The sequence below is a fragment of the Oryx dammah genome, unplaced genomic scaffold (genome assembly GCF_014754425.2).
Source record: "Oryx dammah isolate SB20612 unplaced genomic scaffold, SCBI_Odam_1.1 HiC_scaffold_1, whole genome shotgun sequence".
Lineage (NCBI taxonomy): Eukaryota > Metazoa > Chordata > Mammalia > Artiodactyla > Bovidae > Oryx > Oryx dammah.
Genome location: NW_024070185.1, coordinates 68,017,572 through 68,044,693, shown reverse-complemented (window position 1 = coordinate 68,044,693; position 27,122 = coordinate 68,017,572). Strand labels below are relative to the sequence as shown.

At 52.7% G+C, this 27,122-nt stretch overlaps 2 protein-coding genes across 4 annotated transcripts in view; both read right to left on the bottom strand.

Moving 5' to 3' along the window:
- BMP1 (bone morphogenetic protein 1) overlaps window positions 1-17,266 on the bottom strand; it is a 46,009-nt gene extending 28,743 nt beyond the window's left edge. For 2 of the 3 annotated variants that reach the window (XR_005721395.1, XM_040242708.1), the window contains exons 1-8: window positions 17,086-17,266; window positions 8,730-8,843; window positions 5,587-5,757; window positions 5,270-5,387; window positions 4,789-4,967; window positions 3,959-4,064; window positions 2,203-2,327; window positions 1,549-1,664 (exon numbers count right to left, since the gene is read on the bottom strand). Coding sequence is in view for 2 of the 3 variants with exons in the window: in XM_040242708.1 (XP_040098642.1) it covers window positions 1,549-1,664; window positions 2,203-2,327; window positions 3,959-4,064; window positions 4,789-4,967; window positions 5,270-5,387; window positions 5,587-5,757; window positions 8,730-8,843; window positions 17,086-17,239 (1,083 nt within the window). In the remaining variant the exon portion in view is untranslated. Of the gene's footprint in view, window positions 1-1,548; window positions 1,665-2,202; window positions 2,328-3,958; window positions 4,065-4,788; window positions 4,968-5,269; window positions 5,388-5,586; window positions 5,758-8,720; window positions 8,844-17,085 lie in introns of all 3 variants that reach the window. The other variant, XM_040242699.1, reaches the window with a different exon arrangement.
- Window positions 17,267-18,092: 826 nt separating this feature from the next.
- On the bottom strand, window positions 18,093-21,057 carry SFTPC (surfactant protein C). The gene is made up of 6 exons (XM_040242688.1): window positions 20,945-21,057; window positions 20,056-20,214; window positions 19,340-19,462; window positions 18,987-19,097; window positions 18,492-18,639; window positions 18,093-18,294 (listed from the first exon to the last, which is right to left on the bottom strand). Exons 1-5 carry the CDS (start codon window positions 21,011-21,013, stop codon window positions 18,502-18,504), a joined length of 600 nt encoding a protein of 199 aa, XP_040098622.1. The 5' UTR covers window positions 21,014-21,057; the 3' UTR covers window positions 18,093-18,294; window positions 18,492-18,501.
- Between the last annotated feature and the right edge of the window lie 6,065 nt (window positions 21,058-27,122).

Here is a 27,122-nt window from a genome sequence, read left to right as displayed (position 1 = left end):
GGTTCACTGTTGAGGGACGATGGTAGAAAACTAAGCAATAGAGACAGGGAATTACTCAACTCTCAATGAAAGTTTGTCATAAAAAAGGATGATCTTCAAATTACAAAAAAGTAAACATCACTTGAAAAGGAAAGAGAAGCTCAATAATATAGCAGGAGAGTCAGCAAGCGCCTATTTAAATTGGCTTTTGTCTCTAGACTTAAAATGACATCAGAGGACATTCAAATAACTTGCAGATGTGATCAGTGTCTGTAATCTTGAGAAGTCAGAACAGAATCTTTCCAATTTTCAAAAGGGGTGTGTGCGAGAACGTACGTATGAGTGTTTGGGGAGGAGAGTTTGGAGTTTAATTCTGGGAATTGCAAACCATGGAGTTCAATGTTAATCCGCAATTCAACAGATGATCTGTGACCGTTTAAAATAGACAGCCTGTGACCATTTAGAAAAGAAACATTTGATTGCTAGGAGCCAGTTTGGGTTCATTGGAAACAAGACACATTAGACAAATCTTACTTCCTTTTTAAAAGGGATTTTACCAACCGGTGAAATAGTACTTATGTTTGCTAAGGCAATCCACCCACGTATTTGGTATTTATTAATCACTTCCTATGCCAAAGACATACAGATGACACAGGCATGGTCTCAGAAGCGGCTCCTACTGTGGTTGGTCAACCCAGTGGTGACCTGTGGCTGACTGGTAATGACTCTTAAAGTAGTCATTGCTAGTGGAATAGCTCTGCCTGAAGCCTGCAGATTACTGGGTCAATGTCAATTCAGAGGGAGATCTTGGGATCTGCTTTGATTCACGTTCTGTTCAATATTTTGATCAAAGGTTGAGTTTGGAAGACCCAGAAGACATGCATATCCAATGAGCTCATGACAGAGTGAGAATGACTACCTGGTGGATGGTGGAATTCTGATTCAAAATGATCTTGAGACCTGTTGGAATAAGCAATGTGACTGATAATAAAATCTAACCCAGCTCAAGGTTGCACTAGAACATTAAGTACCAAGTTCCAGTCAAAGGAAATAAAGCCTGAAAAGCTGTGGGTGCAATAAAAATATGAAGGACATGGAAGGCCCAAGGGTGGGTGAGAGGTCCAGACTCCACGTGAAAAGCCTGTGAATGGATCTGAGAAGCAAGTAGAAAAATGCCTAGCACATAGTAAATGCTCTTCATGAGTTAGTGTTTGTATACAATTATCAGTAGAAGCCTCCCATCCTCCTGGGCTTCCCTAGTAGCTCAGATGGTAAAGAATCTGCCTGCAATGAGAGAGACATGGGCTCAGTTCCTGGGTTGGAAAGATCCCCTGGAGCAGGGAATGGCCATCCACTCCATTATTCTGGCCTGGAGAATTCCATGGACCGAGGAGCCTGGCAGGCTACAGCCCATGAGATCGCAAAGAACTGGACACAACTGAGCGACTTTCACACTTTCCCATCCTCCTGTGGGGTGAATGAGTATATTTCCCAGGAAGGTCCTTCACAGCCATAAGGACTCTGCTCTCCTACTTGGGGGTCCTGGCAGAGGAAGTGATGCTCAGTTACCTTCTCCCCAGGTGTGACCGAGATACGCCATACACAGTGCATGTGGGCAGAGTAGCCGTTGGGGTACTCAGGGGAGGAGAAGTTGCCTGTACTGTCCTGCAGGGTCTCTCCACAGGCTGTCAAGGAAAGGAAATGATCAGATTGCTTGCTGCAGGTGCCCAGTCCCCGCAACCTTCTGGCTTCTCGTCCTGAGCCCTGGTGCCCTTTGGGGGACAGGAGACTGGTTGAGCAGAGGAAAGAGTCTGGGATAGTTCTGTCCCTTTAAGATCCACCTCCTTCTCCTCTTTTTCTACCTAGTGCCAGGGATGCCCTGTTGTCAAGGCAACAAGCCTTCCAGAGTTAAGGTCAAGCTCCTTGGGAGGGCCTCACTCTGTCTCACTTCCTGGGAATTGCTCTGCACGCAGGCCCCTCCCTTGGCTTTTTCTACTCCCACTGCCCCTCACTCTCAGAGACCCTCAGAAGGTGGGTGGCTCAGCACCTCCCCACTAGATCCAAGCCCCAGTTTGGGTCTGTAACTTGAACACTGCTCCTACTTGGGTGACCCCTCCTAAGAAACCAGGCTGCCTCCGACTTCTAAGTCTCACAGCTTCAACCTTCTTGGCCCCAGGGCCTGCCCTCCACCACACCCTGTCCCGTCCCCATCCCTGCCCTGACCTGGGCACTTGTAGAGCTTGCGTGCCTGGGCAATGTCCCCCTTGCTGAGTCGTGTCCTCTGGCCAATGGGGGGCTTCACCCCATTCACCTCGTACTTGGGAACGATGGTATCCAGAAAGATGCCCCTGGGGAGGAGAAGCCCAGCCTGGGGTGAGAATCGATCGGAAGGAGGGCGGCTTGCCTGCATGCACCCAAGGTCACGACCCTGCCAGAGCCCAGACATTCCTCAGCAAGGTCGGGGATGGGTGGAGACATCTCACCCTGTCATTACACTGCCCACTGACCAGCTGCCACTCTGCTCCGTGGCAGCCACGCCACAGGGCCTGGGGGAGCCCCAGGAACACTTGGGAGGTCGAGAACACAGACCTAGGAGGCCTGGGGACCCACCCGTGCCCTAGCTCTGTCTGGCCCACCTCCCAACCCTGGGAGACCTCAGACCCCCTAGTCAGCTGTGTCTCAGCCCTGCTTCTGAGGCCCCTTGTGTGTATCAGCCCTGCTGATACATCTCCCAGGACTACCCAGGGCCAGCCCTTCTTCCTTCCTGATGGCACCTGGGACAAGGCCAAAGGGCAGGTTCCACTGTGGCCAGACCAGACCCCAAAACAGTCCAGCTCCTGACCCATCGTGTCTCCTGTCCCTCCAGTTCTTTCCTGCTGGGTCCCGGGTGTTTCCATCTGGGAAGATCAGAATGCAGGCAGAGCAGGCAGCCCTCTACCTCCCAAGGGCCCCTGACTCACACCCAGCTGGGTAGATCTCAGCAGGAGCTGGGGTGGGACTGGTGGGAAATGGGTGGTCTGTGGGTGGGGGCTGGGGTGACCTCACCACCCTTCCTTGGTCTATTCCCTCAGGTCTGGAGGCAGGAAGAGAGGGTCTAGAAGGAGCGACTGAGGAGAGGGGAAGGGCCAGTGTCTGGGAGAGCAGAGATGGAGGAAGAGGGCAGAGCCAGGCATGGGAAAGGCCAGGCGGGTGAGGGAAAGCCTGAGGAGGGGGAGGGGCAGAGTCCCATACTCAGCTAAGGAGAAGCTGGGATGGGGAGGCTGGGCCAAGACCGCTGGGGGTTCTGCCTGTGGTTTCTGGGAACCTATGCTTAGTCACTCAGTCCTGTCTGACTCTTTGCAATATCCCCTGAACTGTACCCCATCAGGCTCCTCTGTCCATGGGATTCTCCAGGCAAGAATACTGGAGTTGGTTACCATTCCCTTCTCCAGGGGATCTTCCCAACCCAGGGATCAAACCCGGGTCTTTCCCACTGCAGGCGGATTCTTTACTGTCTGAGCCACCAGGAAGCCTGGGCTCAGGATAAAGAGTAGGTGTATATGTGCTTATGAGCTAGGGAGCGGGGCTGATCCAGGACAGAAGCCAGCCTTTGTACAGATCAGTCAATTACCAAAAGGCAGACCCACCAGAAAAATGTGCCCCCTTTGGCAGATGGTTGAGGGAAAAACTCAGCTCCCTCGGGCTGATACAGCTCCGGGGCCTTGGCATCCCATGTGCCTGGGCAGCAGCTGGGTTTCACCCTCCTGGGCCCACTGTGCCCAGTACTAGGTGAGGAACCTAGGCCCTGGGAGTCCCAGTCCTGCCACCGATCCACTGTGGAAGAGAATAGCAGGGCAGGCAGCACCCATGGGTCCTCAACCACCCAGGGGCCCACTCCTGTCCTCACTGATGACCCCAGTGGGGCAGGCTAGTGCAAAGTAGGAGGTCTACAGAGGGCAGGGCTGGGCTGCCCCAGAAGAGGGGGGCCCCCATCTCTCACCTGGAGAATGTGTTCCGGGCATAGTGCATGATACTGTCAAAATCATAGGTCTCCCCCAGGGACTCCACCTCCTGGACCTCCATCTTCAGGAAGTTATACTCCTGCCCTGTGAAGACCAGGAGAAGGGAGTGTGGGAGGGGGAGGGGGTGGGGGCGGGAGGAGGCAGGTCTGTGGGGGTTGCAGCGCTACCTCTTTAGGGTCAGGGATGGGGTCCCCTCTGCTCTTGAGAGGTGACCCCCTACCTGGGGGTCCAAAAGCGACCCAGGGAAGCCTTGGGGAGAGACGGGTCTCTAGAAGAGTCTGTCCAGCAGGGTGTAGGCGGGGTGAGGATGTGCTGGAGAAATGACTCAAGGGACGATAGGAAGGAGGCGCCCATTTCTAGAACCACCAGGGAGATGAGAGCAGTGAAGAGGGGAGGAGAGGGAGGAAGCAGGAAGGGAGGGAAGAGAGAGCATAGTCGGGAGAAAGGAGAGAGAAAAAACCCTTTAGAGGACAGACTAGGCAGAGAGCTGAAGACGGTAAAAGTGAAGAGAAAGCTTGGGGCAGCATGGAGAAAAGGCCGACCCCTCCCCAACCCCCACCCTGAAGGCCAGGTGGGTTCTGGCTGCTCCAGGCAGCCCTGTGTGCAGGACCTAGACCTGTCCCGGCCCCCATCTGACAATGGATTTGTGGTCCCTGAGCTGCCACTGACCCAGAGAAGATGTTTCGGGGGAGGGTTTGGACCCCAGGCACAGCTGGGACTGTAATACCACGTTGAGCAAAGGTGATGGCTTAAGGGAGCAGCCCCCACCCTGACCAGGGACCCTGGAGGGGCAGGCAGAGGTCTGTACCTGGCTGGATGTTCTCCCGCACGATGGAGACGTGGCGGTCTCGGTCGGGTCGCGTGTGCTCATGCCAGAAGCCGATGACGTGACCCAGCTCGTGGACCACGATGCCAAACTTGTCACAGTTCTTGCCGATGGAGATGGCCTGGGGGCCCCCGCCACGGCGGCCCACGTAGGAGCAGCACCTGGAGGGCGGGGCCAGCTCAGGGGGGCGGTCCCGAGCTGGGGGAGTGCATCCACTCAGGGGCCGGGCGTGGCTGCCAGGGGGGCCAAGGAGCAGAGGGGTGGAGGAGGGGCCTGAGCGCGTGATGCCCGGGCTGTGTGCTGGGGTCGGAGCCACATCCGGGGCAGCTCCTGGGGAAATGCCCCCATGGCGGGAAGGGACAGATAAGCCAGGGCCGTGCCCGGGGGGACGGCTGCAGTGCCCAGGACCGAACACGGGCTGGGGCGATGGCCGAGGGTACAGAGCCCAGGGGCCCCTGCTCACCCGCAGGGTCGGTAGGTGAACACGATATAGCTGTCCTCGTCCGTGCGCTCCAAGAAGGTGACGCAGGTGTGCTTCTCCCAGTGCCTCATGGCCTGCCGGAAGACTGCCCTCTGGCTGCCTGTGGGGACAAAGGAGGCCAGGCTGCCACAGTGTCCAGGTGGGCTCACCTCCAGCCTCTGCTAAAGAGTCAGCCATTCATCAGACAGGCAGAAGGCACCACTCAGACCACCACGCAGGACGGGGCCGCGCCGAGGCCGGGGTGGGGTGCAGGCTGCTCCGGGGCCCCCACCCCCAACCGCCCCCAACATCATGCTCACCAGTGAAGTTGCCCCCAATGACAAAGGGGATGACTCCATCGGGCCACACCCGCTCTGGTCTGGACGTTGCTGCCCGCCGGCTCCGGGACCGGCTTTTCCATCTCCCATGGCTTCTCCTCTGAGGCTTCATACTAGCGTTCTGGCTGTTGAGGGTAGAGGAGTTTCCTGAAACTGAAAAAGGAAGCCATTGGTAGCAAGAGCATGAAGGGCAGGAGGAAGCAAATGACAACCAATCCTCATTGTCTAGGGGTTCTGTACCTGCCCACTCACTAAAATTTGTAAAACCCCCAAATCAAGACCATCAGCTCTTTCACAGTCACTGGCTGTGATGCACAGAGCAGTGAAAAATTTGAGTCACCCAATGTACATGACCTGGGCTGAGCCTGAACAAGGGGACAGGCTGCCTTCCTGTTTCAGCTCATTCTGTAGGTAAGTATCTTCTTCAGAATTTAGTTAGTGCCACTTTTTTTTTTTTTGCATTTTTATGCCTTTTCTTGGTGATTTCACTGTCTAAAATGACCCTCCCTTTAACTCCCAGGTACAAGAGGGCTGGGATGTATACAGAGAAAATACCTGTGTTAGATAATCTTCATTCAGGCTTGACTTACAGTGCTGTTGACCATGAGTTCAGTGTTAATAAATCAATGATATAGCAAATAAGATGTCTTTAAATAGAAACACATATATGACTTGGTTATGTGTTAACAAGTTGATGAAAATGTGACCAGAGGCTTGTAGGAACTTAACCTTGTATTTCTCCTAGGAGTAATGGCTCAGAATTCACTAATTCAGTGTTTGCAGTGACTTTATGGAATAACTAACTATAAGGTTATAGTTATAACCTTATAACTATAAACTGTAACTGCCATGAACAATAAGAATAGACTACAAGTGAATAAGAGACAAATTTCCCTGGACCTACAGGGAACCTGAGACTAGGAAACATTCCTGCTCAGCTAATGAAATGTTAGTCGCTCTATCATGTCTGACTCTATGTGACCCCATGGACTATAGCTCACTAGGCTCCTCTATCCATGGAATTCTCCAGGCAAGAATACTGGAGTGGGTTGCTGTGCCCTCCTCCGGGGGATCTTCCCAAGCCAGGGATCAAACCTGAGTCTCATGCATTGCAGGCAGATTCTTTACCGCCTGAGCCACCAGGGAACCTTCATAATTGTGGAGCATACAGAACTTAATGTCTTCTTTAAGTATTCCCAAGTACAGGTCCTCATTTGACACAGTAGCTCTCATGCTGGACTGGGCAAGCATCACTACCTACATTTGACAGATAAGGAAACTAAAGCCTAAGATTTGTCCAAAGTCAGATGGTAAGTGGCAGGTCCAGGTGATCCAAATCTCCATTCAGCTTTCCCCTTGTCTTTCCCTTTATCCCATGTATCCTAGTCCCCCCACTAAGGTCAAATAAGCCTTGCCAGTTATCAGGCCACCAGGTCACCCTCCAATGCCAGCTGCTCACTGGCATAGTTTGACCTTTACTCCATGGACTGCCCAGCGAAGATCCTCCCTCATGCAGACTGGACAACTACCCAACACCACCAGAGTGTGCCCAGAACAGGCCCCAAGTGAGAATCCCCCACTTTGGTTATCTGTGAGCAGGACCACGTTGCAAAGCAGTGAGAAGGCTGGACAGAACTGAAAGAGCCCAGGGCCTCGACCCCACCCTCCCCTCCCCCATTCACACGTGCCAGGCTGGCTGGGAGGTGCTTGGACCCACCCCTGACCTTGAAGAGCTTCGAGTCCAGTTGGGGAGAGAGAGGTATAAACCAGTCATTGCAGTGTGCTTCGACTTGTGAGATGCTAATAGTATAAGCCCAGAGCAGAGAGAGCACAGCAAATGGTGGCCTGGTCATGCCTGGGAGACGATCAAGGAAGATTCCCAAGAGAAGCTCTTGAGATGGGCCATGAAGGATGCGTAGAGGCTTGCAAAATGGGAGCAGGAGGAGAGGCCAGGAGGGATTGTGGGGTTGAGCAAAGAACTTCGGATTTAGAGTGTGAAGGCTTGGGTTCCTGTCCTAGTTCCGCCACTGACTAGCTCTGGGATCTTGAGCAAGTCACCTTACCTCTGTGACTCTTGGTTTCTGTACAGACAGTCTCTGATTTATGATGGTTTGACTTACAGTGTTTTGACTTTATGATGGGACAAAAGTGATCCACACTCAGGAGAAACTATACTTCAAAGTTTGTATTTTAAGTTTCCTAAGCTAGTGATAGGCAGTATCCTCTCCTGAGATGCTGGGCAGTGGCAGCAAGCTGCAGCTCCCCACCAGCCACACCATCGTGCCGGGAAACAACCCACACATTTGCAACCATTCTGTACCCAGACTATCATTCTATTTTTACTTTCAGGACAATATTCAATAATTACATGAGGGATTTATCATTTTATTATAAAATAGGCTTTGTGTTAAGATGATTTTGCCCAGTAATAGGTGTATTTAAGTGTCCTGAGCACCTTTAAGGTAGGCTAGGCTGAGCTACGATGTTCGGCAGATTAGGTGTATTAAAAGCATTTTCAACTTCAGCTATTTTCAATTTATGATGGGTTTATCAGGATGTACCCCATCTTGGCTCAGATAATAAAGAATCTGCCAGCAATGCAGGAGACTCGGGTTTGATCCCTGGGTCGGGAAGATCCCCTAGAGGAGGGAATGTCTACCCACTCCAGTATTCTTGCCTGGAGAATTCCATGGACAGAAGAGCCTGGAGGGGCTGCAGTCCATGGGGTCACAAAGAGTTGGACATGACTGAGCAACTAACACTTTGACTTTTTCACATTTTCAGCCCAATCATAAGGTGAGGAAGATCTGTGTCTGTAAAGTGGGAGTTGTCCTGACCTACCTTTGAAGGTGGTTGGGGACAGTGAAGTTAGATAATGGTTTTGAAAGTACTTCATAAACTGTAAGCAAAAACAACATGGGTGCTTAGCTTCTGGGTATGTCTACACTTGTCACTACGCTGGGGAAGGGATAAAAATACACTAGGAGAAGACAAGCCCTTATGCTGGATTCAAGTTCACCACCTCTGTCCTGGGAGGGCCTGGCTGAGAACAGAGGCATTCCCTGTTTCTCCAATTCTGGAACACGTTTCTGGGACAGAGGAGGGCTGGCCCATACCCAGTGTACCTGCAGCTTTGATGGAAGACCTGCGGGTTGCGCGCTGTCTGAGATCTGCAGCCTGCTGCGCTTGGAAGGCCCTCAAGTCCTCCTCGTCCAGGGCGATGTCCCCAAGGAAGGCAGCTGGAGAGAGAAGAGGCAAGGACAGTCAGTCCTCCAGTGCAGCACTGACAGCCCGACCCTGTGGCCACCGCCCCCGGCCCTCACTGCAACTGTAATCCTCAAATGCCTTCTAAGGAAGAAGAGTAGTGAGGGGCCAGCTTTGAGGATCTTTTGGGAAACTCAAGCTCATTTTTCAGCTGAAATCTCATCAAAGCTGATGCTCAGCCCCACCAGACTCCTCAAAGACAGGGTCATTTCACGTATTCCATCATTCTTTAGCATATGCCTAGTAATGTCTCAACGGTAAAGAATCCACCTGCAAAGCAGGAGATGTAGATGGGGGTTGGATCCCTGGGTCAGGAAAATCCTCTGGAGGAGGAAATGGCAACCCACTCCAATATTCTTGCCTGGAGAATCCCACGGGCAAAGGAGCCTGGTGGGCTATAGTCCATGGGGTCACAAAGAGTCTGAGCACACAGTAGGCACCTGCTGTGGGCCAGATGCTACTCTAGTGATTAGCAAGACAGAAGTGGTTCCCGCTCGCTTGTAGGAAACTGACCTTCAAACATATACAAGTAAACAAAAACAGAGCTGGAGAATCCCAGGGAGGGATGGGTATTACCAACAAAATGAAAGGCCTTAAGAGGACAGAGTGTCTACTTTGGGGGTCCATAACCTTGGCATTGTGCTGGGCATATGGAATTCGCTTAACAATTGCCATTTCAATTACACTGAGGGGGACCCTATGAATAAAAATGGGAGCGGGAAAGTGTGGTAGGGAAGTCAGGACACCTGATGGGCTTGGAGGAAAAGGTTTAACAGTGATTCCCGTTCTGAGTCTCAAGTCCCCTCTCGGGAGGGAGAAAGATCTGGGGGAAAAGAGTCCCCCACCCCAGGGCATTTTGATTTCTGGTGCTGTGGGGAGAGGTTTCCTAAGGGGTATGCCCAGCCAGCAGTGGGATTGCTGGGTCATATGGCAATTCTATTCCCAACTTATTTTAAGGAATCTCCATACTGTTCTCCATAGTGGCAGTACCAGTATGCATTCCCACCAACAGTGAAGGGTTCCCTTTTCTTCACACCCTTTCCAGCATTTATTGTTTGTAGACTTTTTGACAATGGCCATGCTGACTGGAGTGAGACGACACCTCATTGTGGTTTTGATTTGTGTTTCTCTAATAATGAGTGATGTTGAACATCTTTTCATGAGGTTTCTAGAGGGATGGACTGAACAGTCTGCTTTTTGAGAAATACAGGGGGAGCTGAGCCCTTCGGAAAGTGCTTTGGAAGGTGCTCAGATGCAAGCTTCATGCTGGGCTGCCGTGGGGGAGGCAGGAGGCGATGCTGGAGGTGGAGCAGAGAGCAGCCTCCCGCAGACCCACCCACAGTGACATCTGTTTCTCATCCCCAGTGCTACAGAGGCCTGGCGGGCAGCATGACACAAACTGTTCTAACCTTAAGGCCTTGCACACAGGTTTTTCCTCACCAGCTGGCCCACTGGGTGGACACACACACACACACCCCTAGTCATCACCACAGCATCATACTCTGCCAGACTGACTCTGCGTCAGTGCTCTGCCAGACTCACGGTAACATCCACACCTGTGTCATCCAAAACAGAGCTACAAAAGTCACATAGACACTTCTGCACACATGAGCAGCACCCACACCACCCCTTCTGGTGGTAGGAGGCACTCGATATACATTTGTTCAAGTGAAGAGTCATGCTGACATATGTCAGGCTTGCAAACATGTGCCAACAGACACTCACTCTTCGACAGGTGTGACCTGGAGCTGGATGGGCAGAATGTGGAATGACTTTAGCAACTGTCTAGGCCAGTGTCCCATTTTATAGATGCAGAAACTGAGGCCCAGAAAGGCAATGATTTAATGGAGATCATGCTGTTAGTCACTACCAAGGCTGGATTTATACCTCAGGCCTCCCAATTCCCAGTCCAGTGCTCACTGCACTCGAGTTTGTCAGCTTGTAGAACCCACATTCTAAATTGTTTGTTTAGTTGCTAAGTCATGTCTGACTCATTTGCGACCCCATGGACTGCAGCCCGCCAGGCTCCTCTGTCCATGGGATTTCCCAGGCAAGAATACTGACATGGGTTGCCATTTCCTTCTCCAGGGGATCTTCCCAACCCAGGGATCAAACTCCCACCTCCTGCATTGGAAGGCAGATTCTTTTCTAATGAGCCACCAGGGAAGCCCCATATTCTAAATACATATACACAAAAATACTCATTCAGAAACACACATCCACCAAAAAATATACACATCACAGACAGTCCTAAAACACACATGCAGAAGCTCCAACACACACAAACCAACAGCAAGTTCCAAACCCTTTAAGCCAGTAATAGTAGCAATAATGACACCTTATGTAAATATCTGTTGAAATTTGCCTGGTGCTTTCCTGTTGACGAAGTGCTCTCACATTAATGAATTCATTAATCCTGGCCCACCAGGGATATTCCCAATAAGCCAAATTCCAGCCATACACTTGCCAAGGAGCATCCCATTACAAACTCTTGGAGAAATAACCTAGTGGTTAGATCTGAGCCCTCTTCCCTGACTTGAGTGGGCCTTCCCCAGTGGCTGAGTGGTAAAGAATCTGCCTGCAATGCAAGAGACAGGTTTGACTCCTGGGTTGGGAAGATCCCATGAAGGAGGGCATGGCAACCTACTTCAGTATTCTTGCCTGGAGATTTCCATGGATAGAGGAGACTGGCAGGCTACAGTCCATGGGGTTGCAAAGAGTCAGACATGACTGAAGTGACTTAGCACGCACGCTCATGCCAGTCCTGACTTGAGAGATCAGAACACTTGAATGTGAGATGGGAATCGACTTGGTCAAGGTCACCAACTGGTAAGTGGCCCAGAATTTCTTCCTCCACATGGGAAAAATTTTCTTACTGAAAACATCACCCTTGGTGGCCTTGGCTCAGCAACTGATGGGACAGCAATACAAGGTGCTTCTCAGCTGTGGTCTGAGCAAGGGCATGGGATGGGAGATACACCCCATGGAGGTGGTGGCGGGTCCTATGTGCTCAAGTTTACACAGGCACCCAGTGTAAATGCCCCTACACCTCTTCTCTCTTTGCACCTCTACACAGACATTGTACCCTCAGGCTCACACAGGCACAACCGTAGGCATCACAGGGATAGAGTGTGACTGGATATTTAAACTCATCTTCGGACACAGCAGCAAAGAACAAGGTCTTTGGAGTCAGACAGATCTGCTTTGAATCTGAGTGACTACCCTCTCACTGACAAGTCACAAAAACTCTTCTAAAACTCAATTTTCCCCTACATAAAAAAAGGAGCTAATAAAAGAATCTGTCTCCCAGGATAACTGCACAAAATAAAGCATGTAAAGAAAGCATCCAACACAAAGCCTGGAGCATAGTAAGCACCCACTAAATGGCCACTGTTAACATCACCCCAATAATAGCCCCATGGTCTCAAGGTCAGCTCTCTACTTTCAACACCATACAGTTTTCACCCACTCAGGCCTCTGGGCTCAGTGAAGCCCCTGAGAAGCAGAACCTTTAATTCCAAGTACAGAGGCCACAGAACTGTGCTGGCCTGCGGGAGCAAGGCAGTGTGGAGGGCTAGCTGAGCAGAAGGCAGGACCAGCCCTGGGCAAGTCTAGAAGTGGAGCTCTCACTGTCAGCAGCACCCAGGGGTGTGAATGTCATGACTGAGGAATGCGAGGGAACCGAGGGGGGAGGGTTGATGGGGTGGGCAGGAGAGCCTTAAGGCCAGGAGCTGAAGGCCCTGACCATGCGCAATGCCCTCCAGGGCAGTTAGGGAAACTGGATTCTGGAGAGTCCAGGAAGCCCCTCCTCACCCAGAAGGAAGGGTCAAGCTCAGAGTGGTAGTTGTTTTCAACATGGAATCCAACGTTTTGTTTTGTTTTCAGGCTATAAATCAGCCAGGGGCATTTATGAATGCTCCATAGCCAGTCCCCCCACCTCAAGCAGGAGATGAAAGACATCAAGCTGCATCCTTTGAGCACATCCTTCAGTTGGCCTTGGGACTCCACAGAGTCGCCTCCTCTTTTGGAAGAACAGAGAGGAGCCTGGCTGGTGTGATAAAGAGCCATGTGTACCAGGGGTCCTACACAGGTCCCACCCATCACACAAATGCAGGCTTCTAGCAAGCTTCTAGTTGGGGGAGGACATGCTTAAGCTCCTCCAAGTGTTTGTGTGTGTGTTTAGTCACTCAGTCATGTCTGACTCTTTGTGGCGCCATGGATAGTAGCCCACCAGGCTCCTCTGTCCATGGAATTTTCCCAGGCAAGAATACTGGAGTGGGTTGCTATTTCCTCCTCCAAGGGATCTTCCCCACCCAGGGATCAAGCCAGGGTCTCCTGCACTGCAGACAGATTCGTTACCACTAGTGTCACCTGGAAGCCCCCCTGCAAGTGTTTGCATGTACTTAATCACAGGCATACATTTCCACACAGGGGCATATTTGCACATACACATGTACTCAGGAGTACCTACATGCACAGATGAGTAGACTTGCCCATAAAGCAGGGACACACCCACAGACGTGTAAAAACACACTAACTGCTTCCCTGTGCAAGTCCCAGTGTTTTCAAATACACAAAGAACTGTATGTGCACACCCCATTTCACAGGCTACACCCCCTCACTGAAGGAGAGGGGCACCTTTAGAAATGGAGAGAGGAGAGGAGAAAGGGAAAGTAGCTGAATCCCTTAGCTATCCTTAGGTCTTTAGTGGCCTGAGGAGTGATACACTCTACTACATCACCTCCTTCCAAAATATCTTCTCCCAAAATCCCTGGAGAAACTAGAATTTCTGAGAGCTTCTTCTTCCAAGGGAGTCCCACTGTTTCCCCATTCATCCCGAGTCCAGGGAGATTATAAGACTTTTCCTCCTCCCTTGGGGCACCGAAAAGAGAAGGTGACTCATGGAGCAGGGGTATAGGTGGGTGGGTGACTCATGCAGCGTGTCTGGAGGGGGAAAGTGGTCTGGCAGGAGAAGGAATTGCTTCTCAACCTCCAGAGCCTATAATCTACTCTTCTGAGGCCCTGTGAAGTCCAAATCTGGGTTACAAAGCCCCTGGGATAAGGATGGTGAGCTACTAGACCACCTGGCCTCCCCATAGCATATCTCTGAGCTGCCAACTGAGGCAGAATTAAGTTCCTTGCTGGCTCAGGAGTATCCCTGTGGGCTTCTCTGCTGAATGGAGCAGCTGCGTCCCAATTCTTGCCTCTATGGTCTCTCCCAGAGCCCTGAGTCATCTGGGGCAGCCAGAAGGAACTGGGAATCTTGGGAAATGATTTCCTTGATGGTTTGGCATCCCAGCATACAAAAAATGAGGGCTGAGTCGCAATCTCCCTGGGAGAGAAAAAGAGGGCCTGGTGGAAACAGCTCTGAGCACACACAGGCTATTTTGGCTTCCTGCCCTTTGCTTTGGTCTTGCCTGAACCTCTCCAGGGTCTCAAGGGTCTTAATTTTGTCCTTACTGCCAACAGTAACCGGAACTCTGACAGTCAGAAGAAGGAGAAGGAAGAGAAGGGAGCTGGAGAGCATCAAGCAGGTACAGCCAGGTGCATTCAAAGGAAGTCAAGACAGACACCATCTGCCACCAGCATCTGGAGGTCAGGGCTCAGCTGGGGCAAGAGGTAACAGCAGGCAGGAGAAGTTAACACAAACAGAGGAAAGAATCTGGGGACCTGAGGCCCGAGGGTGCTGATATGGGGTCTTAGGAGGCAGGCAGGAGGGAGGAAGGGCTGTACCAGTCACACTAAGGAGGGAAGCCTGCTCCGACCCCAAGTCTTGGCCTTGTCAGGCTCTCCTGGCCACCCCTAGGCCTGGCCCAGCTCCCCACAAGCCTCACTTCACCCTAGTAGAGAACTTGCTCCAAAGCCCTCGTTTGAAGTTCCAACTCAGCTAGCCCCACCCAGTCAGCATGAAATCTGAGACTGGGATGGAGCCCTGAACCTCTGCTGCTCCAAAAAATCGCTCCAATTTCCAACTGGTAGTGAAATACATCAGCCTGGCTTCCTTCCTATTCTTTAAGGCCTTGTCCAGCTCTCTTTCTCCATTAGATCTCCCAAACCTTCCCGGCATGCTGTGATCACTGTTTCTCTGCCAGCACCACTACCATGGGGCAAGAGGTTCCTTGAGCCTTTAAGGGCTTTCCCTCCAAGGTGGCACGTAAGGATATCTTGGTTTGTGCAGTTGGTTCATCCACAGATGTCTTGTGCCCCGTTTGGACTGTAAGCTCTTTGAAGGCAGGGAGCCTGGCTTATAATTCTATCTCTCACAACATCAAGACCATGGCCTGGCACCTTTCCATAATGGAATTCTCCAGGCAAGAATACTGGAGGGGTAGCCATGCCCGTCTCCAGGGGATCTTCGCACCCAGGGATTGAACTCAGGTCTCCTGCATTGCAGGCGGATTCTTTACTGTCTGAGACACCGGGGAAGCCCAAATGCAGGGCAGTTGAATGAATAAATGACACAGGATGGGGTTGGGAAGCTATTCTCTTTTCCTGAAAACCAAGCCTATTTTCTCAGGAAAAAAAAAAAAATGAAGTAAGTGTGTGAGGCACAGAAAACGGGGTAAGCCACCGTTTATTTAGTGCTTCCTGAGTGTTAAGCTCTAATATGTATTTTATATGTGTTCTCACACTTAATCTTTACCAGCAACTCTATGGAGAAACGTATTATCAGTTCCATTTTACAGGTGAGAAAAGCAAAGTCCAGAGATGATAATTGCTGTTCCCAAGATGCTACAGCTGATGAGTTGTGGGTCCAGGATTGAGAGCTATGTCTGCCTGCCTGCAAAGCCCACACTCTAGCCACTTAGCCTTATGTCCACCCCAAGCCCGGTGAGAAAGATGGAGGCTCACATCTGGTTTGCTCACAGCCCAGCTGGGGTGAAGGAGGAGGGGCTGAGGCTTTGGCTTCTCCTCCTCCCACTGGAAGGTGCCTTACGCCTGCAGTTTGCTCTGCTCCATCACCCAAAGAGGGGTCCCCTGGGTCAGAACCAGAGCAACCTGACCCCCAGCCCCCCATAGGTATGTCTAGAATTCCAAGCACCCCGTGTCATTCCCCTGGCCCTGGCTATTTGAAGACAGTCTGAAATCAGAGGCTGGAAGTCGAGGAAAGGTTCTGATATCTTATGCCCTGTGTGTTCTCTTGTCCATGGCAGCCTGTTCAGGGTCATCCGATCAGGCAAACGGCTGGAGTGCAAGACCATCTGGTCACTCTGGTAGGGGGGGCAGGGGGGAATCCCTCTGGGCCCAGCAGGAGTGAAGGGGTTACACCAGGTCTTCATGGACAAAGAACACACACACACACACACACACACACACACACACACACACACACACACACACACACACACACACACACACCCCTCCGGGGCCCTGACCTGGGCTAATTAACCTCCAGTGTCTGTAGGATGGAGAGAGCTGATATACAGTATCTGAGTTCTGTTTTTCCCCCTTTCCACCATCACTTGGCCTTGGCAGGGGCCTCTGGCACACGGGGACAGAAGTCAGTCCCAGTCCTGAGCTGGCTTCTCTGACTTTTGACAGCTGTCTCTGAGGTCTCAGTAAGCTGCTGCTGCTGGTGGGGAAATGGGATCCCCAGGGGGCATGATCTCAGAGGATCCCTTGAAAAAAACTTTCTTCCACTTGGACTGGGGGTGGGTCTCAGGAGACCTGCTTGGAGATTGAGGCCTCCCTGAACCCAGCCGGACAGATGTGCAGCCCCTAGGGCAGCCCAGACAGACAGGACGGAAAACACCAGTGTGCTGGAGCCCCGGATCTGGCAGAAGGGAAAACTGCGTGTGTGTGCACACACACACACACACACACACACACACATACACACACACACATACACACACACACAAGAGTTTGGCCGGAAAAGTTTCCAGTAGAAGGAAAAGCCTCCTTGGCCACAGGTTTCCTCCCTGTATCCCGGGAGGAACCCTCCTGGGGTCACACCAGAGGTAGCCACTGGGCAGCTCACACCAATCGCAGGAAAACTTCAGTCCCTACAATTCCCCCAAACTTCCCCCCCCCCACCGACTCTCTCCCTCTTTCTTTTGTTCCCCACTGCATTGCCAACCAGGCAGCTCCCAGCTTCCCACACCGGACTGTCCTCCCCCGAACCCTCAAGCAGCCGGCGCCTCCCTCCGGGCCCCGGGCCGCCCGCACCCGGCCCTGGCGCCCCGGGGACAGGCCGGCGGGGTCGGGGGCACCTACCCGCCTTGCAGGGGTCTTTGTAGTTGAGGGGCTCTGCGTCGTCCTCCTCCCCCAGGTCATAGGTGTAATCGGCCAAGTCGAGCGGCCGGCCGGGGCGCGCGAGCAGCAGCAGCCAGAGCAGCAGCGGCAGCGGCGGGCGGGCCACGCCGGGCATGCTGGCGGGCGCGGCGGCAGCGGCGGCGGCGGCGGCGGCGGGTCGCGCCCGGACGCGGGAGCGGGCGAGAGGGGAAGCGGAGGACTGGCGGCGAGGGGAGGGCGCTCCCGGCCGCCCGCTCTCCCCCCGCGCTCTCCCTACCTCTTCCCTTTCCCTCTGCTCGCCCTCCCTCCTTCCTGTCTCCCGCCCCCTCTCCGGCCCGGCTTCTCCGCTCTCCCTTCCCTTCTTTCCGTCTCTTTCCTTCTCTCCCTCCCTCCCTCTCCCCCTCTTTAGGGAAATGAGCTCGCTGGAGGGCGGGTTTTCGCCCGGAGCTCGGCCCCCCTCGGGGCCGGGACGGCGATCGGCCGGGCCGGGACGCACGCCAGCCCGAGGCGGGGAGGGCACGGAGCCGGCAGGCCCGGAGGGGGCTCGGGCGGCGCGGGGCGCGAGGCGGCGGGGCCGGGGAGGGGGCGCCGATCCCCCGGGTGTCCGGCCCGAGCCCCCTCCTGGGCCTCCGGACAACGCCGTCGGGTCGATCGTGCAGCCTTCGCCCCGCTCTCGCCCCCCTCGTCTCGGACTGCGTTTCCCTGCCTGCGGCTCTCGCTCTCTCGGGTTCTCGGACCCTCGCTCTCTCCCATCTCGGTCCCTGTCCCTCTAGTTCGGTCCTTCGGTCTCTCGCCGTCTCCGTCTCGCTCCCTCCCTCGGGAGACGCCACTGGAGGGCGCTTGGAGCCCGCGGATTGCTCCCCGGTCTCCTCACCCTGGGATGGGGGAGAACGGGAAAGCCGGCTTGGCGCCCGCAAGGCTCTAGCCTTCCCCTGGCCGGCCCCCACCAAGAGCCGGGCTGTGAGAGGACAGACGAGGTACACCCTTCGTTTTGCAATCAGGATGCTTTAATCTTTGGTGGTAGGAGCCCCCTTGGGCCCTAGGAGCTGCTTCTCCTCTGCCCACCTCTCCCCACAGCTCCCATTTCTCCAGGGCCAGTCCCAGTGGTGTCGACAGGATCCGCTTCCTGCCAGTCTGCACAAAACCCTTTGCTCCTGGATCTCCGCTGTCCCTTTGGGGCTTCCTGGGGCCCTGGGAAGTGAAGAAACACTGTTTATTATGTGAGGGAGAAGGACTGGAGGGGGTGTCTGTGAACCTCCCTCCCTGGAGCTCTGTAGGTGACCCCATCTTGTTGGGTCCCCCAGTGCCTGGTCAGCTGACATGAAGAGGTGGCCCAAACCGTCCAGGACTGCATCTGTTCCTGTGCCCTGGAGGTCACACCTGCTCACCTGACCAGTCCTAGGTGTAGTACAGGGGCACCTCGCCACACAGGGTGCTCACGGTCCTGCCCAGGAAGGCCAGGTCCCCAGAGAATGCTGAGCCGGTGTCACGGCCCTGCTCCTGGCCCAGCTTCGAGGAAGGCACTGGGGGCTTGGCCTGGAAAGAGCATCTGGTTTGGAGCCTGGGAACTGAGTTTCTGTCTCACCTGTGGTCCTTATCGTGGGACCTCAGGTGTGCCAGGCAGTCTCTCTGTGTAAAGAAGGTGTTGTGCTGGAGTCAGAGCCCCCAGGGGGTGTGTGGGCTCAGCTAAGCCAGCAGCTTGGCTGCGGGGCGGGGATGGGGAACTTGGCTAGGAAAGGTTCAGTGCAGGGGGATCCAGGGAGGACATTCACCTGGCAGTCCACGAGGAGCAGCGTTTTACAGGTGACAAAATCATCATCTAAAATGCTCCTGCCAGCAGCCCTGGGAGGAGCCAACCCACTCCCTCTTACCCGTACACCCACCTGGAAGTTCTGCAATTTTCTAGTGAGAGCCTCGAGACTTGGGATGCTCTGCGGAGCCACCTTCATAATGTAGCAGCAGGTTCCGGGGGCTGGCTTGTAGGCGATCAGGAGCTGGGCACAGGAACATACGAGGGTCATTTCGGAAGGCGCTGCCTAGCTCACTCCTAACTCTGGTCCTAGGCCATCCCCCTCTAGGCTGGGCACTGGAAGGAGTCGTACTGGAATCTGGCACTTAGCAAAAGTGCTGGGCATGGGGAGAGATGAACCTGTAGGAAAGCCAAAGCTGAAGAGGTCTAGCACAGAATTATCACTGGTTCCTTAGCCTTGGGGTCAAGAGGTCCGCGCGTACCCACCCGCTGGTAGTCATACACCACAGTGCCAGTGGAGCCAATGGAGAAAGTGGCAGTGGTTCCCACACGCTCACTCAGCGCCAGGCGTTGCTGTGCTTCCGGGCCTGCGATGCTCATCTCTAGAACCTAGAGGAGGGCATCGTGCTGCCTGGCATTCCTCTTTCCCCACTCATCCCTGCAGCTCATGCCCACCCTCAGTTCCCTTTGTGCTGTGCTGTGCTCAGTCACTTCAGTCATGCCCAGCTCTTTGAGACCCTGTGGACTGTAACCCTCTAGGCTCCTCTGTCTATGGGATTCTCCAGGCAAGGTTACTGGAGTGGGTTGCCATGCCCTCCTCCAGGGGATCTTCCCCGACCGGTAAGAAATGGAACCCGCATCTCTTATGTCTCCTGCATTGGCAGGCAGGTTCTTTACCACTAGCACCACCTGGGAGGCCCCAGTCCTCTTTACTCAAATGCAATTCTTTCCTCCCTGGGAGCTCAGAGAGGCCCAGGGGAACCAGGCACTGGAGGGAACAGATTGTCCAACTGTGGGGTGGGGGCTGGTGAAAAAGCCCAGGCAGAGTTTGCCACCCTGTTTCCACCTCTGTCCTTCCCTGAGGTGTCACTTACCTCCTCCCCTCATTCCCCGTGGGCAATTTGCTCTCTGCCCACCCCATCCCAGGGCCTCTATCTGACCTGCCCTGTATCCACTGCCCACCCCATCCCAAGCCTACTCACCATCTCTGTATGTTTCTGGCTCATGTGAAGACCCATGAGCAGGGCCCCTACAATCACCACAACGACAAGGACCACAACCACGACCACGATGAGAAGGCGTTTGATGTTCACAGGACAGCAGGGGATGCGGAGCCGGCCCCCGGGGACTGCTGAGTAGTCCTGACATGTGGGGCAGGCGGGGAGACAGGTATGAGGTCATGAAGATGCTCCTTCTCCCTGCATAACTGGGACACCCTCCCAGTCTCTCCCGGGACTGAACAACGAATGCCATGGATGTGCAGAAGAGGGCTGAGCCGGTTAGACGCTTCCTGGAGGAGGGGGCTTGGATTCCAACAAACTCATAGATGCTTAGAAGTGAGGTCTAGCATGAACAGATCCAAGAGAGCCTGTTTCACCAGTCTCACTTGCTGCTGTTTCCTCCACACCTCTGACATCCCAGCCACACCCATCCCCTCCAGTTCCCCTCCAAATCCATGCTTTTAGGTGTATGATCCCTTCTTCCAGCAATGCCTTCCTCCTTCTCCACCTGCTGAGCTCTGGCTTGTTCCTCTGGAGCCAGCTCAAATGTTAGTTTCTCTGCAAAGCTTCCTGTGACCTCCCGCGTAGTGGCTCCTTTCCCAGTGCTCTCTACAGTCTTTTCCATGGACCCCTTTAATGGCTCGCAGCCCCTTGTATGGGAATTAGTGGCTGCTGAGTCTGTTACTCCAAGATTCTCTGTCTTAGTGGTTGGTGTCCCTGTCTTAATTTTGCACAGTCCTAGGTTAGTTGAGTGAATGAATTTGGGTGAGGAAACAGGCCCAGAGAGGTTGGAGGAGGCAGAGCCCATCGTACACAGATACACTCTTGCACACATACACACACACATACATGTACACACGATCAGACTCACCGGCGGGCTTTCCATCAAGACCTCTTTGCTGCCCACATCCATCTTGCTGTAGACACCTTCCCTCCTCATCTCTGAGTATGACTAGGGTCTTATATGTGCCAGCATGGACACAGGACAGAGGTAAAAGATCCAGCCCCTGTCTGCCAACCAAGCCCTCAGCTTTGAAGCCTGTTTGTTCCTGGCCCTTCAGAGCCAAGAGCCGGATAAGCCAGCTGCAAGAGCGCCTAAGGGCCCTTGGGCCTGGCGCGTGAGCCCTCTTGGCCCCAGGGAAAGCAAAGCTGGGTGAGCTGAGCAACCTTGCCCTTGGGAAATCTGCATCTCTCACCGTGGGTGTCTTCCTGGCATGCCTACCATTCTTGCTGGCACCTGCCTCTGCCATCTTATGGCTTTTCTTGTTCTTCTGCCAGGCTGAACCTCTTTGGCAACCAAGGGCCAGACCCAATGGGTCCACCACACTTCCGAACAGATTTGCCCCCAGAATTGCCTCCAAATTGCCCCTGGAGCCTAAGCTTCAAGAAGGGGAAATCTTGTGGACCCACAGGGACAGTACCAAAGGCACAAGGTGCTTTGGCATCAGTGCAGAGTTTCATAAATGGTTCATAAATTTCCTGGGAGTGTCAGATTTTCAATTCAAGTATACCTTCTTTGCCTACTCCCACACATCTTGTTCCTAACCTCAGACATGCCCCTGGTCATTCTTTCCCAAATTCTGAAAACTGTCCCTTCTAGTTATAAATTCTTACTAACATGCAGTTTTTCTTTCTTTGTATGGGCTTGTTTGTAAACTGAAGGCTTTTTCTTTTTAACCTGGTTTTACCATTTTTGCATTTATTTTTAAGTTGTATTTATTTGTTTGTTTATTTTTGCTGTCCTGGGTCTTCATTGCTGCTTGTAGGCTTTCTCTAGCTGCAGCCAGCAGGGGCTACTCTCTAGTTGCAGTGCACAGGCTTCTTTTGTAGTGACTTCTGTTGCGGAGTACAGCCTCTAGAGTGAGTTCTCAGGAATTGTGGCACACCAGCTTAGTTGTCCCAGGACAGGTGGGATCTTCCCAGACCAGGGATCAATCTGTGTCCCCTGCATTGGCAGGCAGATTCTTAACCCCTGGACCACCAGGGAAGTCCCTGCAATTATTTTATGCTGAATTTATTTTCCAGACCATACATTTTTGCTTCTTCAGTTTCTTCTGGGACAGCTTTCTCTTCCGCGCAAGTTTCTGGGCAAGTTTAGGAATAACTGGCTCTTTTCCCAGTCAGGATCATCTCTGTGTGCCAGGGGGAGTCCTGCAGGGCTTAATCTGACTGTGAGCTCTGCGAAGTTCTGTGCAGCATCTTGGGGGCTTGTTGACCAGAGAATCCACGTCGAAACCCTTCAGTTCAGTATTACTGTCTGCATTTTTAAGCACGTGCGGCAAAACTCAAGCATTCTTTTTGGGTCACCAACTCTATGTTTAGCCCCTCTGTTTGGCTTGGGCACATCAACAGCTCCACAATTGGAACAAGGGCACAGCACACATTGCTTCTCTAAAGTGACATCCTTCAAACACTTGGTGGCCTTAGGGATATACATACCCTTGATAGCCTGTGCTGTTTCATGAATATTCCTAAAGTGAACACGAATGTTTGAACTTCTGGGTTTGCATGTTTCTTTGGGTTTTCTGCATCAAAGAAGAAGCAAACCATTTTCAGAGATCAAGCTGGAGGGTTTTTTTTTTTTTTTTTTTTGGCTGCACTGGGCACTTGAGACCTTTTATCATTATTGTGGCAGCAGGATCTATCTCCTTGATCAAGGATTGGACCTGGGCCCCCTGTATTGGGAGTGTGGAGTCTTAGCCAGTGGACCACCAGGGAAGTCCCAAGCTGGAGGCTTTTGATAGCAGTTCCTCACCTGACAGTTATGCCCAGACAGCCTTGCACAGGGCTGGTGGTGGTGTCTGATGGGGGTCCCCATCTCTTTGTCCTTGAATCAGCCCACTTGCTTAGTGCTGCCTTGTGCCCTACCCTCTCAACACTCTTCTTTTTATATCCTCTGAGGATGCTCTTACCCAGATCTGAACCGCTTCTGGATCTTCTTCTCCTCTCTACCCCTTTCCTGTCTCTTTCCCAAAAGTCATCTCTGTTGCTTTGTAGTACTAAACCACATCAATTAATGACTGCTTCCTTTCTCTCCAGCTCCCTCCACTTGCTGGGCCAAGTGGTCTCTACATTGCCTTCACCTCTGAACTTTAACTCGAGTGTAAGTCAGAGCCCCACACCTCACTCCTCTCTTGGCCTCACCCCATTCTCCTTGTACTTGAACTCCAACACTTCACCCCAATTCCTGTCCCTTGCTGGGCACCCCCTCACACCTTGGCCCTGCCCTTCAGTCACAGGCTGGCCCCCAACTCTCCAGCCCTGGCAGGTTCCTTTGTCTCCACAAGGACCCCCTCTCCAGCTGGAGAGCCTTTAGCCTCCAGGTTGCACAATGGCATGGCATCTGAGCTGAGAGTCCCAGAAGAGAAGCTCCAGAAAGGAGAGAGAGACAGAAGTGTTTGTTCCCACCACCCTCCTCACCCCCAACTGCCGCTTTAAATATTTGCCTAAGCCTCTAGCAGCAAGTGTCCTAGGAGGAGGGAGAGAGAGGGATGGGAGTCCAGGAAGAAGGAGGGAGGGGAAGCATCCTTCTGGGGACTGTATGCAGCCTCAGCTGCTGCAGGTGCCAGATGCAGGAGACAGCCCGCCTGCCATGCCCACCCCTGCTGGCCCCAGGGCCCCCACTCCCGCCCCGGTTGTCCTGGCAACACTGGGATTGATTGGCTGACTCACACGTACTGGACCTGAGCCAGATGGGCAGTGGGCCAGTGGGAGAACCAAGGAGAATGGCAAGCATCTCGGGGGTCCCTGTGGGCATCCTGGGGGTGGGTGGGGCATGATCCAGCTGTGGGGCTTGTTCTGAGCAGGTGCTGTGCCTGGAGCTTGCCAGCATCTCTGGCTGCTGGGGAAAGTCTCCCCTGCTGGCTGCCCTTAGGCTGTGGTTCTTACAACTTTGTTTTTATCCCTTTCTTTATTAATTCATTTTTGCCTTTTCGGAAGTTGGGGAAGGAAGGGTGCTCTCAAGTTTCATAAGGGAAATTCACATGCTGGCACTGACATGGAAGGTCTTGGGATTCTTCTCTTCCTTCCAGAAAGGGGCAAGGAACCTTCAGTTGAGCATGCAGGGTTGTCACCTCACCTCCCCCTACACTATCCCAGCCCTCTGCTATGGGCTTTTCACTTTTGGGCCTTTATTTAGGCCATTTCTCCTTGCTGGAAAGCGTACCTTCAATGCCTCTTCACCTCTCTGAATACCACCCACCCTAAAAGACCAGGCAAGAGCCAGTGGCACCCCCTCTGCGCTCCCACCCTAGCCCACAGCGCCCCTTCCCTCCTGCACGTTCACCTGCCACTTAGCAGGCACTGCTGTCCCCTTCAGCTCTGTGGGTGTTTTGTGTTGCCCATCTTCCCAACCAGGCTGCCAGCCCTTGGGACCAGCCCTGAGACCATGCCTTCCTGAGGCTTCACACAGGGCCAGGCACATGCACGCAGCCAACCTGTAACTCTACTCAGTGATGATGAGACTGTCACCAAACGTGACAGGGCTCCTAATGAGGGGTCAGTAGTTTATTCCCTCAGTATGTAGAAGATGCAGTGCTTCACTGATCAGCTCAGCTCTGGGACCATGAATAAGTCATCTGCCTTTCTTGGCTTTAGTGTATTCATCTGTGGGCTTCCCAGGTGGTAAACAACCCACCTGCCAATGCCAGAGACATGAGATGCGGGTCGGATTCCTGGGTCATGAAGATCCTCTGGAGGAGGGCATGGTAATCCACTCCAGTATTCTTGCCTGGAGAATCCCATGGACAGAGAAGCCTGGCAGGCTACAGTCCATGGGGTCGCAAAGAGTTGGACATTGACTGAAGTAACTTCGCATGCACCCACATGTTCATCTGTGAAAGGGGACTAATACAGCCTATCTTGCTCCTCTCTCCAAGTTGTTGTAAGGATCCAATGACATCACGATGTGCAAGTTCAATCGACATGATTATCATCATGGACTTCATCCCCAGGGCATCTCTTCCCACTGACTAAGAATAGGACCCAGACTCCCCCATTCTGTCTGTATCTGAGTTAAAGCTCTCCAAGAACCATGGGTGATGGAGAAGCCCATGGTAGCCACTCCTGTGTATGCTTTCTCTTTTCCTCCTTCTGGCCCCTCAGCTGCAGGGGAGGGCCAAGATTCACTCTGCCCTTTGTGTGCTGGGCACAGCCGTGCCAGGGACGGGTGGCGATGGCTGTCCAGCTGCCTATGCCACCATCCCCACCCCCACTGCTTGTCTTCCCACAAAGTGGCATGGGGAGGGCAGCACGAGCAGCTGGACAGGCAGTAGCAAGTGAGCATCCAAGGGCAGGGGCATCCCTGGCTGGGAGAACATGGACTTACACTCACACCAGAGAATCCGTGTCTGGCAGAGGCCAGGGACAGCTGGGGAAGCATCTTCTACCCAGTGATCTTGGCTTTCTGGACTGATGGAAAGAGCACTGAACTGGGAGCCCATCCACCTGACTGTACCTGTGAGCTCTCGGGACAATCACCCCCCCCCACACACACACACACCCTTGGGAAATAACGTAGTAGAGAGCAGCAGTTCTCAGACTTCTTGGTTTCAGGAACCCTTAACACTTAAAAAGTAGTGAAAACCCCAAAGTGCTTTTGTTTATGTGACTTACAGCTATTGATAGTTACCATATTGATATTTACTAAGAAATTTAAAAAAATGAATTAACTTAGCTAAAATAACCCTGCATATTCATTGGAAGGACTGATGTTAAAGTTGAAGCTCCAATACTTTGGCCACCTGTTGCAGAGAGCTGACTCACTGGAAAAGACCTGGGATGCTGGGAAAATTTGGGGGCAGGAGGAGAAGGGGACGACAGAGGATGAGATGGTTGGATGGCATTATTGACTCAATGGACATGAGTTTGAGCAAACTCAAGTAGATAGTGAAGAACAGGGAAGTCTGGCGTGCTGCACTTCATGGGGTTGCAAAGAGTCAGACACCACTTAGCGACTGAATACCAATGTTTTGTAGCACACATAACATAAATTATGTGATGAAATTAACTACTTTACAAAACAAAAAATTATGGAGCAGGGAGTCATTGTTTTACATTTTTGCAAATTTCTTTAATTTCATAGAAGATATGTCTTGTGACCTCTGGAACATTCCAGGGTACTTCTGTAAAAGCGTGAAAATGAAAGGGGCAAATAATGCCTTAACATGATTAGGAAAATTGTTTTGACCTCAAAGACTCCCTGGAAGGTCCTCAGACCCTGGGCTCCCTGGACCAGACTTTGAAAATCCCTTGTGTGGAACAGTTGTTGACTCTGGAGCCAGGTAGTGTGTGCTCCATCACTCATTATGTCCGACTCTTTGCGACTCCATGGACTGTAGCTTGCCAGGCTCCTCTGTCCTTGGGATTCTCCAGACAAGAAAACTGGAGTGGGTAGTCTATCTCTTCTCCAGGGGATTTTCCCAGCCCAGGAATCAAACCAGAGTCTCCTGCATTGCAGGCGGATTCTTTACCAGCTGAGCTACCAGGGAGCCCAGGAAGTCAGGCAGAGTGCGTTTTAAATCCCTGCTCTGTCACTTTCTTTTTTGGGTACTACAGGTCTCACTTTCCTTATCTGCAAAAGGTGATTAATAACAAAGACCTCAAAAGGTTGAGGCGATTAAGTACACAGAGTACACAGCACGCTAGTAGATGTGATAACAAGGTTGGCTGCTTTCCTCTGCATTGGGGCTTTAGTTTCCTCCTTTGTTAAACCAAGGGTTGGACTGGAAATGCCCAAGGCTGTTCCCAGTACCCACGACCACAGACTGTGCCTCATGAGGAATGTTCTGGATTTCCACACGTTCCCGTTCCAGCTCCAGTGGTATTTCCCGTTTAGGTTCGCACAGACACAAAGGCACATTCTGTTGACTAGCCTTTGGAGATGTGAACAGATACACGCATGTCACTTATAACACATGGCATGTCCACGAACTCTGCTTACAGGCCGCTGAGGGCCAAAATAGAAGCACAGAGGCACATAGATCCAAAGCGTAGAAATGCCTGCCCCGGGGAAATATATGTCCGTGCAGAGACAAGTGTGCACGCGTGAA